General features: G+C 43.3%; 1 protein-coding gene across 3 annotated transcripts in view; it reads left to right on the top strand.

Annotated features, from left to right (window-relative positions):
• The window catches only part of KDM2B (lysine demethylase 2B), a 110,287-nt gene that overhangs the window by 37,524 nt on the left and 59,830 nt on the right, over positions 1–12,933 (top strand). For all 3 annotated transcript variants that reach the window (XM_035564888.2, XM_035564886.2, XM_035564887.2), the window contains 3 exons: positions 485–578; positions 1,452–1,605; positions 12,680–12,795. In XM_035564888.2, coding sequence (XP_035420781.1) covers positions 485–578; positions 1,452–1,605; positions 12,680–12,795 — 364 coding nt within the window. The remainder of the gene's footprint in view (positions 1–484; positions 579–1,451; positions 1,606–12,679; positions 12,796–12,933) is intronic.

The following is a 12,933-nucleotide window of genomic DNA, read 5'->3' as shown; positions in this document are numbered from 1 at the left end:
TAATCTGCCAAATGAGGTTTCTGTCCCCAGATCCTTGCAGAAATGGCATTTGTGGCAAGTAGGTGATTAAACGTGTGGGAGGATTTATAAGCAAATTAGATTTTTCAAAACTTTGCTCTTTGAAGCAATTTGTGTGCAACTTTTGCTGAAGGTTGTGTCTCAGTGCGAAGGAGAGCATTAAAGAGATCACCCCAGGGATAGGCAGTGGCATCAGAAATATTTCTGAACAACATAACTTTTATTATTTTTCCATTCCTTAACTCTGAAAGCTTTCTTTGTAGTTGTATGAACAGCAGACTCAAACTTCAAGATGCACGTTTTTCAGCAGAAACCTAATTATAGTTACTTTGAGACAAAAAAAACCTGTACTATAAATGTAAAAACTTGAGTGAATGGAAACAGTATCACACGTTACCTCTGCAAATTAAGGCATGAAAAATACTGTTTCAGACTGATTCATTTTTGTCCTTCGCTCTGCTTTCAGGTACTGTTTGATGAGTGTGAAAGGATGCTTCACTGATTTTCATATTGATTTTGGTGGCACTTCAGTGTGGTATCACGTTTTCCGTGGGGGGAAGGTAGGTGAACCTTGTTTGAAATTTATTGTTATTCCTCTGTGTCTGCTATGGAGGGATGGGGTTGCTTTCTTTCATTTTTTCTCTTTCACTTTTTTTTTTTTGGCTAGTCAGTTAGCAGTCTATTTCATTTACCTTTGTTGATGTACATGGGGTTTGCTGAACTAGAAGGACACCATTCACCTTTATGAAACAAGCAAGTGCTTTATTTGAACTATCTAATCTGTTATTTGTTGGTGGTTTTACGCTTGTTATTGCTGCATGGTTTAGAAGCGTCTTGCAGCGAGTATATGGCTGTGTGTACCCTTGTTGGGTCAGAGTGCCCTCATAAGTCTCCTTCTGTAGCTAGAGCTTCCTTTTAAAGATTCTGTGTTCCTTTAGTGTGCACACCATACCCGACCTGAAATATTGCAGAATACAGAAATGTTGAAATATACAGCATGTGTGGCTACGTTCACATCTTTGCTATTTTTGGTTGCTTTTTCCTAATTCTAGTGTAGACTGCATATGGTGGGCACTAAAGTAAATACGTCTTCGTGGTACAGATTCTGGTCATCTGTGTCCAGTGAAGTTGTGCTATGCCAACATATTGTTTTGAACTGAACGTAAACTGTGCAGGCATCTTTTGAATAAGATGCTTCACGGAAGAGAGGTGACAACTGACAGTTACCTTGACATTTCCAGCCCCTGTGCTAATTGCTGCTGCTGTCTGCTCTGGATTTCTGTGTACAGTACCTGGAAATCATGTGTTTTATGTAGAAAGCAGGCTTGGTGCTGTGCGTTCATTCCTCTAACACACGATAAACTCCTCAGAATTTTTCAGTTGCGTGTTTTTGTTGATTGTTGGTAATAGTTAAATCGTTGCTTTATTTTTAGATCTTCTGGCTGATTCCGCCTACTCTGCAGAATCTAGAACTTTATGAAGAATGGGTGCTCTCAGGAAAGCAAAGTGATATCTTTCTGGGAGACAGGGTGGAAAGATGCCAAAGAATTGAACTCAAACAAGGCTATACGTTCTTCATTCCTTCAGGTATCGTTTGTTAACTGGTTTTGGAATCACTGGAATTGTTGTGCTTGACTAACAGTTGTCTGTGAAACAATTCTTCACATCTGAACCCCATGTTGACCTCTTTATTTCCTGGGCAAAGGAAAGGCAAGGAGCTGAATGCACTTGATTTCCCAGCAATTGTCCCATTCAGCCTAAGGAAGTGTATACAGTGATCACTTGGGCTGTGCTAGGGAAAAGGAGAGAGGACTTGGGTCCCTGGGGCTGTCAGTCCACCTCTTCTCATCGGAGTCTTTTGTTAATGTTGTTTGTCTTCCTGGACAGGGACTTTTCTGTTTTTCTTATTCTGAGATAAAACTGGTGTTAAATGTATTCAGTGACCAGAGATGTCAAGTCTCTGGCACTCTTCTGGCACGTTTCACCTGTGGTTCAGGAACCTACTTCTTTGCCTCTGTCTGTGGTCTGAGGTGGATTGAGTCCTTGATAGGGCCTGGTGGAGATTCCAGTACATGGAACAGCAGGTGCTGTGCTCCCTTAGGGTTGCTTTGTGGTGAAACAACTTCATTTTATTGTCGTAACTCTTCAGGACTTATGTCTGATGGAGGTTGTGCTGAGTCCAGGCATCTTGCAGGAGCCCAGCCGTGCTTTGTTTGTACACTGCTGCCCACCTCAATGGCTGCGTTGCGTGATTCAGCCTCTTCCTGCAAAGCAACCAAATAGTTGCTGCTTTGAAGGCTGGTGGCTTTAGGCCTTTATTTTGCTGCCTAAAATGGATTAAGGATGGTGCAATCTGTAACGCTCTTCATTTCAAATGATATCAGGCTTTGCTCTCTTTGAGTATTATGGGACTGCAAGTTTCTTTATAATGGTATAATATGTTGCCTCTGTGTAGCGGATTTTACCAGGGAAATAAATATTGATAGCCTTTTTACATGACAGAAGGACTGGTTGGTAGTTCTTCAGCTTCTAGAATTACTCTGTGGGGATAAGATCATTATATATATTTTTTTAATTTTGGAGACAGATAGAATGCAGGTCACGAGAAGACACTGATAATGTTCTTGCTAACTAGGGAGTGTTAGTAGCATCAACCGAAGGCCACAAATTTGCATGTTTGGTAAGTATTTGGTAAGAATCAGCCTGGGATGTGACAGGCAGAATGACTTGGAGAGTGTAGGAGTTAATCCATTAAAGGAATTAGGTCTTCCCTTGAAGCAGGTCAGGATGTGCTGTTACTGTTTGATCTAGGTGTTTGAGTGTGCCTGTGCTGTTTGCTTAGATCCCGTTACTGCATCTTTGTATTTATCTTCGTTCCCTTGTGAGCAGCCTCCTACGAATAAGACTTTCTGTCTGTTAGTTTAGTCATGCTCAGCAGTTGGAACACAGCAAGTTGTGGGAGCCTGTACGGGACACAACTGTAACATGGTGGCTGGAGTGAAGTGGTTCCAAATGTGTTTTTTGACTGTGGTTTCTGTTTTCATAGGAAAGCCCAAAGTACAGAAATGCCAATACCTCAGCCATTTTAGGCTCCGTGCCACGTTTGAAAGGCATACATGAATAATTTCTCCTTAAGCACCTCACGGATTCCAGGGTTTTGTTCTGGTGTATTTTGTCAGAAACCTTTTCCACAAATCTCTTACTTATGTGAAAGGATAATATTTCTCCATTTGTTTTAAGAGCATGGAAATGCCTAGTTAAAAGCTGTTCCAGGTCAGCAAATTGAGCATAGCCTTGTAAAACAGGTCAGTTCCTGTGACCTCTTCCCTCTGGTTTGTGAGAGTATCACACTAGTTAATGTTTGAATGTGTTTTGTATGCACTCACTAACTGTTGGTAGTGCTTGGCTTCTGGTGATGGGTGCCTGTAAAACCAGCGTGTCCCACACTTCTAATTGAGCCTGATAACCTCTGAACCAGCCTCAACTCGGCCGCAAGGCAAACACCTTCTAATGACAGGTCCGGTCTCAGAAAGAGTGGAGTGATTCAGCTAGTGCTCAGTTGGACTGCGAATGGAGAACGTGTCAGTGAAGGGCCTTTTTGCATAAAGTCTCCCGCTGTGCTCTCATTTTCAAGTCGTTTTTGGGGGTGGTCCTAGCAATGCTATTATATCATCACAGGGTAAAGGATGAAGTCGGTAGAGAAGACTGTAACAAGACACATGGGGGAGTAAGATCATAGGCTTGTGGGAGATGGAAAGTTTCTTTGAGAATCTAGGATCAGCAGTAGATCCAGTAAATCCCTGAAACTACAAAGCACTCGCACAAGAATGGGAGTTATTCTTACAGAAGGCATAATTATAGCGCTCACCAGGGCCTTGGGGTGTTTCCCTCTGCATCACCACCTTCATCTTTTCAGGATTAAGTTTAAACCAGTTAATTTCTACCTATGCTGCTAACCCTGGAAAGCACCAAAAGGCACGATCACAGCTGTGGTATCAAGGAGAAAATGAGCCAGGTATTATCAGCGTAGCGAGTCGTCCTGGGTCAAAGTGCATCTGGCAGTGCTTTAGGAGTCCCTCCTAAGTATGGGGTGGAGGGAAGCGAGCTGGGATTCTGAGGGATGCTCTGTCCAGTGCCCCGTGTAGGACCCAAGCTGCACTCCTCATGGCCCCATAGGACTTCTCCAAGCAAGTGATGCACCGTTACCAGCTCTCACCTCCCACTTTACCAGTTCCCTCTGGTGAGTCAAGGATGATCGACTGGTAAAGTCTGCAGTAAAGTGATAATTTAACTAGGAACCCGGCCTTTTCCATCAGTACAATCTAAACCGATGTCAGCATTTAATTGTCAATTGAGAAATACACCCCTTTGTGACTTGTTGGGGTTTATGGCCAGATGTGTGCTCAAGAGGTGAGAGCAGCTGAAGATTCAAGAGTGGGGAGGAAACTACAGTAACTACTCGAGTCAGCGAATGATTTTTTTAAATTTTCCTGTAGAAATCTGTTGTTTTCCCAGGATGGGAGATGTCTTCGTGCATAAGGACAAGTTATTAGTGAAGAATGCTGTGGCCCTTGGGTGTTAGTACTGTGTGTGTTTATCAGGAGCAATTTAAACTTTCGTATGGTTACCTGTTAACGGGGATGAAATTTGGTCGAGGTAACACATCTCGCTGTGATGTAGCGGACGCTGCGTACCGGACCTACCTGCCAGACAGGAGAGAAGCTCCTTGTAGAGCAAATGCTTCTCTTTTCCTGTGTAAGCTGTGAGGGTCTTGGAGAGGAAACCATAATCTCAGTGTGCAGCTATTGTCTCAGCAGGGACACAATTTTATCAATCACAATCAATTCTAGAGCTCGTCCAGTATTGTTTGTGCGTTAGCGTTCTTCAATACAGTGTGTGTGGTTTGCACTGGGGATGTGCAGAGTGGGAGCATTTGGAGTCCGCTGTGGTGTTGGTTATGGAGAAAATACTCAGGTGTCTGTCATCGCTGTGGCAGGGATGGACTGAGCAGCGTCCCTCCAGATTTCTTCTGCTCAGGATTTCTGTAGGCACTTGTTTCTGGCTTGCATGCAGCCACTTCTTCAATTACCTCCTGACTGCCCCCCTGCAGCCTGCTTGCAATGTACTGCTCACTAAGTCAATGAAAATGTGCTACCTGGTTTCTGACTATCTTTAGTGCCTTTTTACTTTGAGTGTAAATATTTTTTTCCTTTTACATCACTGCTTAACTTCACTGGAACCTGTTCTCTGTCCCCTTCACCTGCCACTCTGCTCTTCATGCTCTGTAAACCATCTCAACCATCTCTTACTTTCATCCTTGTACTTTTTTTTTTCTTTCCCCCAAGTGGTGCTTTATGCATGGAATTCCCTCCCCATCTTGGTTCTCTGAACATCGCATTCATTCCTCTTGTGTACTTCTAAACTTCACTGTTGCTTCCTAAACCCAAGCTCAAAATTAAGCATACACAAAATGAAAAATTGATCCTTTTTCAATCCAGGTGCTCTTTTGAGTCTTCTCATCTTGCTGAATATGTCATTTTGATTGTAAGTGCTGGGGGTCTGACAGGGATATGGTCTCTCTCCTCCTTCCCTGTTGTCCTCTACAGACAAGATCTTGCAGTAGCTGGGAATATGCTAAGCTTGTTTGCTTTTTTCTCAATTTCCTCTGATACCTCTCTTCCAAAAAAGTGACCTTTTCTTGTGTGTGTGTGTTTATGCTTGGTGTAGGCACTTGTACCTGAAATTCAAGAGTGTTTGCGCATGCAAAATCGGGGCATGCGAAAGCAGGCCAACTTGTAGTTTCTTGTGGGAAATCTGTCTTGCAGTATTTGTCTCTGTTGCTAATATTGTGAAGTAAGTGTATAATTGTGAAAAGGTGAACCCAGCTGGTTCTGGGTTGTTACTGATACTGCTGTCGGCTTGACTATGGATAAGCTTGGTACGGGTGTCTTTTACTGCAGGCTTTCCAAATCTGTGGTGTTAATGTGAGTACAGTGAAGAGATGTGATGTTGTAGTGTGAGTGAACTGGTAGTCAAGAGGGCTGCTTCTGGGGGGGAATCATCAAGTAGCCAGGCCATTTTGAGTGCGTTGTCTGTTCTTTAGATCGGGCAGGAGCAGTTCAAGTGATAGGCCACTATGGTCCATAAAGTACCGGACAGAAGTCACCATGCATTTTTGATTTTCAAGACTTGACCGATGTAGGTCAAATCTTGAATAGACCTTAGACCAACAGACCAATAGATCTTGTAGGAGACTTTAGTGCTGAGCTTTTAGGCTTTCCTGTGATCAAAATCCAGGTGAGGTCACTTGCTGTCAGCTGGGCATGGCGTTCCTTCCGCCTCCTCTCCAAACTTCTCCCTAGTGTTGCTGCACGCTTGTCTTAGGAAAGCTGTGTTTCACCCTGCAGTTAGCCGTCCTCCACTGAGTAAGCAGCTTTTGTTTTATTTTTTATGTTCTTTACTATAACACGCCGTGGGGCCTAGTGCATGGAAAGATGTCGTTATAATCTCTCAATTTCTTGAGAGATGAAAAATGAGCCACGGTCTAACAAAATATTCTCATTGTTCTGTGATGATTATTATGGTAACATTAGAGTGCTCCACAGTTCTGGTTTGCAGTCAAATACAGAAATAATGACTTTTCTTGGATGAACATTTTTTGGGGGAAGGAAAGTAGCTGGAAAGGGCTGTTCTGTGCTAGACTCCAGGCTGTGGTTAGCAAGGACTCAGAGCGTTTCAAATACTGTATCTGTGGTTATCAGTAAGATTCTGCCTGTTACGAGCATGCGGTTCTAGGTCACCTCCGCCGTGCCAGTCAGTATTTGATGAATTATTGTGTAATGGGGCCAGAAGGTAGCACAGAGGCTTTCTATCAGGGAGAATGACAGGCTATTAAAATCTGACTGGTAAATTTTTTTTGTAGGGAGTCGTGCTAGGGCTGCATAGCTGCCTGGCTATTTTTGGTTGCTGTTCGCTTTTCCCATTTCAGGAGCTTCCACTGACATTAATGGAAGCTCCGTGCCTGGAACCTTTAGGGACCAAGCGATGAAAATCAGCGGAGAGCATCAGAGAGAGTTTTTGCCTCGAGTGGCTACTTTCAGATGGAAGGTGACAGCATAATGTTGGATTTTAGTTCTGTTCCTCTGCAGTGCTCTACCTGATTCTTATCAAATTACGTAAGATTGAGAATTGCTGGATTACTTGTATTGCTGGGGACAAAAATCATTAATTTTTTACTCTTAAAACATAAGCATGATGTTTCCTTGATATACTTGGTTGTGGGCACTACTGTGACCCAATCATTATTCTTTAGAGTTCAGAGAAATTGTCTGGTTTGCTGGCATTGTTCGCTGTAAGGCCATCTCCTTAGTCACTTTTGATTTCCTTTTTTAAAAATTTTTAATTTATTTACGTATTTTAGCTTTTCCAGACCAAGTTGCTGTAGAATTACAGGAAAACATGTATGCCTTCTATATCACAGAGCAAAATACCTGTTCAGTTACTACTGGAAATGGATGCACCATGGTTTTGGCCTGGAGTCTGTAGTCTGTTTGCCCTGTAGCTTTCTTGATAAGTTAATATTCTATTTTATTATTCTTGGAAGGATGATTCCATTCTTGAAGATACAGCAGGAATTTACAGGCCCCTGAAATCTTCTAACGAGTTTGTAATGTTTAATAATACTTGCTTTATAAAATTCAGAAGATAATGAGATTGTATCTTTCTTTTAACTGTTAAGAAAAGCTTTTTTACTGTTAATTTTACCTTCTTGATTTACTAGAGATGATAACATCTAAATATTCGAGTGTACCTTAGGAGCAGTGGAATAATTTCTAACTGTAGACCAGCTGAGGGCATTTCTGAGCCTCCTGAATAAGATTCCTGCCCAATGCTGGTTTTACTTCATAAGCTAGGATTGTTTTGGGAAGGAAGAAACGCTCATTAATCATCAAGAGCTGCAATAAGAAAGATCACCATGGCCGGTTCCATGTTCAGTTGCTCGTTAGCCTCTTTCTTAGACAACCGGTGTTGGTTCAGCAGCGTCTGCTGCAGTTTGGGTTAGGCCTCACCAAACGGGGATCAAATGGAACTGCTATCGACAGGCTGGTTTGAAACCAGTCACCTCTGAGGAAGGTTTCTCTTTATTGACTCATCCCTGAGGCCACACAGTATGTGTCACATCTGTACAGTCTAGTAGTAGCTTTAGATAATGTTCAGCAGGTGCTGCTTTTTTTTTGTCTTTCAGCCAAAAATTAACAATATCTTACTCCTCTGACTTTAGCATTTTTTTCTGTCCTTAATCCCTTTCTTCTGATATCGCTCCAGTGCTTTTTTAGCGTTAAGGATGAAATTAAATTTGTGGTATTGTGTTCTGCGTTGCATTCCCTTTTTTTGAGAGGGAGGGGGACAGAGACAGAGAGAGAATGTTTCTGGGTTTGGGAATGCTGCCAGGGGGAGAGATGTTATCTCCTGTCTCGCACAGACCCATGGAACATGCAGGGTTGTGCAGGAGTACCTGAGTTGATGTAGATAGTGGAAAGCAGCTGCTGAGAAGAGAATTGATGACTCTCCCTTCAGAGGCGTTTCTGTTGGAGGCTGCGTGGCAAGTTTTTGCTGTGAGAGCTGGAACATTCACACACACGTGAGCAGATGTGACCATATACATGGTGATGTGACCATATACATGTCAATGGACCTGTCAGTCTGTCCAGCAAAATAACAGCATAGCCGAAGGTGAGACACGCAGGGTGTGTTGATGTGGATGATATCAAAGCAGTCCCCTTGGCCTTCATTGTTGTCTTACGGATTACACACACCTTCTCTGGAGGTCTCTCTTCCTCTTTACAAGCCTCCATAATTGGGAAGCTTCCGACGTGGGTGTATTTGTTAGCAAGTGGTCACAATGAGTGCTCGTCCTCCTCACAGTTTATTTCTGAGTCGTGCTTGCATCGAAGCTGTGGAAATTAATGGCATGTGCCATCCAAGTTTATCTGCTCTCAGAGCTCGTTTCCACAATATACAATGCTCATGGGAAGTGTTTCCTGCTTTCTGCTCGTCTCTTTCCTCCTACTTCTGGTACTGGTGTCTTTGGTTTGTCTCCATACACAGTCTTGTTAATATTAGAACAGAAGATTTTCTTTTCCCTTGTCGCTTCTGTGCCAGTCTTGCTGTGTTTTCCTACCTTGTCAATTCTCTATCTTTTTTCGTCTAATCTTGCACATAGTGTCCCGCGTCCCTGGAACACACCTCTTCGTGTTTGTCTCTCTGCAGTCTCAATATTCCGTGTTCCTCAGGCGAGTTGAGACTATTTGGGGATGCAGGGTGACTGAAGAATGCTCAGCAGCCAAGCGGCCAAGATCCGTGTTGCCAGCAGGTGACTCCTCTGTCAGGCCTGCGTCCTCTCGCTGGCAGAGGGGCTGTGGGCTGGATCCTGCCTCTGGGAGCAAATGAACTGCTGGAGATGTCAGGGTGTCCCTGGGGCTCAGCTGTTTGCCCAGCTCCACGCTTCCACACCATTCCTCCATGAAGGGATGATACCCACGGTATTGTCCTGTCTCATCCCTGAACCACGTGTGGAAATTGTCTTATGCTCTGCTTTAGGTAGGAGCAGGGAACTTGACTTCCAAGGGCTTTACAGTAAATGGCTTTCTGTGTGTTGCTTGGTCGCTGGTTTATTTTAACTTTTTTCCTGGTGGCTTTCTGGTGGATTTCAGTGCTTTGTTATTGAGAACTGTATCATAAAAAATACTGAGAACTGTGTCATAAAAACAAAACAATATTTTCAGTCTTGTTACTAGAAATATGTGTGTCTTGAAGGACCTAATGCTTAGTTCAGAAGGTAGGAGTTTGCGTCTGTCAGTTGAAGGTACTAATTGTTTGTTAAATGAGTAGCTACCTAGTTTAGAAGCATAAGTAGGGAATTCAGTGTATTATCTGCAGAACCAGAGGTTGTCTCAGGTATTTTAGGGAAGACTTCAGTTTGCACCTCTTCCAGCTTTTCTGTAAGGACAACATTGGAACTACGTTTATGCTCATTAAACTTTCTGTTGAGGTTTTGTCATGTCTGGGACACTGTTGGGTTTTTTTTGAGCATTGACTCGAGGCATTGATTGGTCTTTTCTAGTTTCTCTCAGTTATATTGGGACTGCTACTGAGGAAGTCTGGAGGCTGTTAACAAAAAGACCCTTGACATTTAATGGGGACAGAGTTGAGAGGTCAGGGAAGGTGTGATGAGACTGAAACCCAAAGAGCAAAGGAAAAAATGAAATTGATTGCACTCCAGTGTGAAATTTTCACTGAGGAAATAAAATTTGTGGGAAGAGGCTGCTGTGGGGTTATATTAAAAACAGACACTTGAAGAACAATAGCATTGATGGTGTTTCATTTTATTTCTTAAAAAGAAGGATTTTACCTTTTTACCTTTCCTATGTCTAGAGAGCCAGGTTTCAGCTCAGTTACTCTTCTTACTTGAGCTGTAAATCTTTGATAACAGGTTGTATTTAGAATGATGTTGATGATTCCATTAAAATATCTTGTTACATCTGTCAGTCTGCGTGTACATTGATTTATTCTGGGAGATGTGTGGTGTAAACAAGTGGTGAAGGCTTCTCAGTGTCCTGCTGGTAACTGGCTGCCTGTGGCCTGTCTTCTGCCACCGCTCAGCCGTGTGGCCATGGACAAGTCATTGTCCTTGTTGGACCTTCAGCTTGTTCATCTCTGGAACCAGCAATTAAGCTGAATTATCACCCAAGTTGACCCTGAGTTTTACCAACTATCCCGTAAGTCAGCTTTGGGGACCCATCAACCCCTATACTGCAGAAACTGCAGTCTTTGATTGCTTTGTGGAAGTAGTAACCCCGAATTCCTTCACCTTGCATCTTTTTTCCTTCCCAAAGACTAGGATCAGGAGTATCATTTATTTTGCAGTAGTTTGCTCTTAGTACAGGCTGATGTCTTTCATGTGAGGTGATGAACTGCTTTAACTGTGAAGTGTTTTCATGTTATTGACATGGCTAGTTGCTGTACTACCCTTACAGGAAAAAAATAAATCTTCTCTAGTTGGTCATTCTTGATTTGGAAGTAATAAACATGCTGGATGATAGTAAGTGGCTTGTAGCTGAAATTATACTAACTGGAGCAGGAAAGATGCGATAATACCTAGAGCTGCCAGAGCCACGAGCCACCTGCGTTTTTCTCTGCATCCCATTTATCACACGGAATCTGACTTGTACACTGACTGAGCGCTGGAACAGGCTGCCCAGAGGGGTTCTGGAGGCTCCATCCTTGGAGATACTCAAAAGCTGTCTGGACGTGGTCCTGGGCACGCAGCTTTTGGTGGCCTGGCTCACACAGGGGGTTGGAGCAGGTGACCTCCAGAGGTCGCAGCCAACCTCAACCTTTCTGTGATGTTGACCTTCGGAAAAAATGTATCCAGAGTGATGTTTCCAGGGAGAAAGTTCTCATGTTGATTTCTTTTCCTTCCTGACTCTCCTACCAATGTGCCCTTAAATGAAAGCTGCAGTTCTGCCATCTGCTGGGGCTCGAGGACTTCTCAGGTGCGCCTCTGCAGGCCCTTAGTGTCTAGGGATTGTTGCAAAGGAAGGCTCTCGTGGCTGCTAGCTGGAGAACTCTTTAGGCAGAGCAGCATTTTCCTGCTGCCTCACTGATCTTGAAGTGTAGGAAAGCCACCAGAGCTTTAATGGAAAGTACTGCGCAGTTAGGAGAAAATTGACTGCCCCCTTTGTTGCTTTTATCTGCTGGTTTATAAACTGTAATACTTTTCATTAAAAAAAGGAGAAAAAAGTGTCAGGTCTCCATGGGTCCCAGATCATTAGCAGGATCAATCCCTCTTTCACTGCAGAGATCAGAGGCCACAGTTTTGCATAGCCAGGCCTTCGTCTGCTGGCACACCAAGCAAACAATGCAGAAGCAGAAGAGCTGTGTGTGGCTGCCTGAATTGCTACGTCTGGATTTTTGTTGCGGCAGAAAATTCTTCCCTTGCTTTGGAGCCTGTGAAATGAATTCAGTCCCTTCCAGGATAGGGTCAGAACAGCCTCATCAGCTCGGGTACTAGAAATGTTAAGTCCTTTAACTTGGGGCTGGCAGTGAAAAAGATTTTCAATTGCTGCTTCAGGAAGTTGATAATAGAACATAAAACTTTCACCTCTAAAGGAGGGCTGGCAATAACTTGAAATTGTTGACACCTGGAGATGTGTGCTCTGGTGCTGGCGTGGAAGAAGTTTGATGTGACTCAGTCCAGTTCCACAGCCCTAGCCCACCACCACCACGAACATGATTTGCAGCCCTACTGGAGGTGCCAGGAGATCATCTGAGAGCCAAGTGTACAGAGCAGGCTGAGTTTACTTCTTAGTCATGGATGTGGTTGAGTCACAAGCTTGCGTGTTCTCAGTAAACACTGAAACCGTTCTGTGGATAAATAGAAGAACTCAACACACAGAGGGTTGTGAGACTGTGCATCATAAGATGCCTTCTGCTATTATTAGTCTTAGTGTGGCTATGAGCATACTATTTAACCTTTCACTACTTAACTTCTCTTCCCCCCTCAGAATGGGGTTTATGGGGTTGTTAAAATTTGATTGTAAATTGCTCTGTAATACTACATAGTGTGAGGCATTCTCAGTTCTTTGCTTTCCCTCTCTAGGGTGGATACATGCGGTTTATACTCCGGTAGATTCTCTGGTGTTTGGTGGAAATATCCTGCATAGCTTTAATGTTCCCATGCAGCTTCGCATCTATGAAATTGAGGACAGAACAAGGGTAAGGATACTTGATTCTCTTCTTAACTGAACAGTGCTTTGTGACCATGGTCTGCCTCTTTCTGTCTCTCTCCCCCTATTCCTTTCTGAGAAACACGAACTGATGGGATCTCCATGTCAGAATTGTTGAGAGGTAAAC

Source organism: Cygnus atratus, chromosome 17 (genome assembly GCF_013377495.2).
Source record: "Cygnus atratus isolate AKBS03 ecotype Queensland, Australia chromosome 17, CAtr_DNAZoo_HiC_assembly, whole genome shotgun sequence".
Classification (NCBI taxonomy): domain Eukaryota; kingdom Metazoa; phylum Chordata; class Aves; order Anseriformes; family Anatidae; genus Cygnus; species Cygnus atratus.
This window is presented reverse-complemented; position numbering and strand designations above follow the sequence as displayed.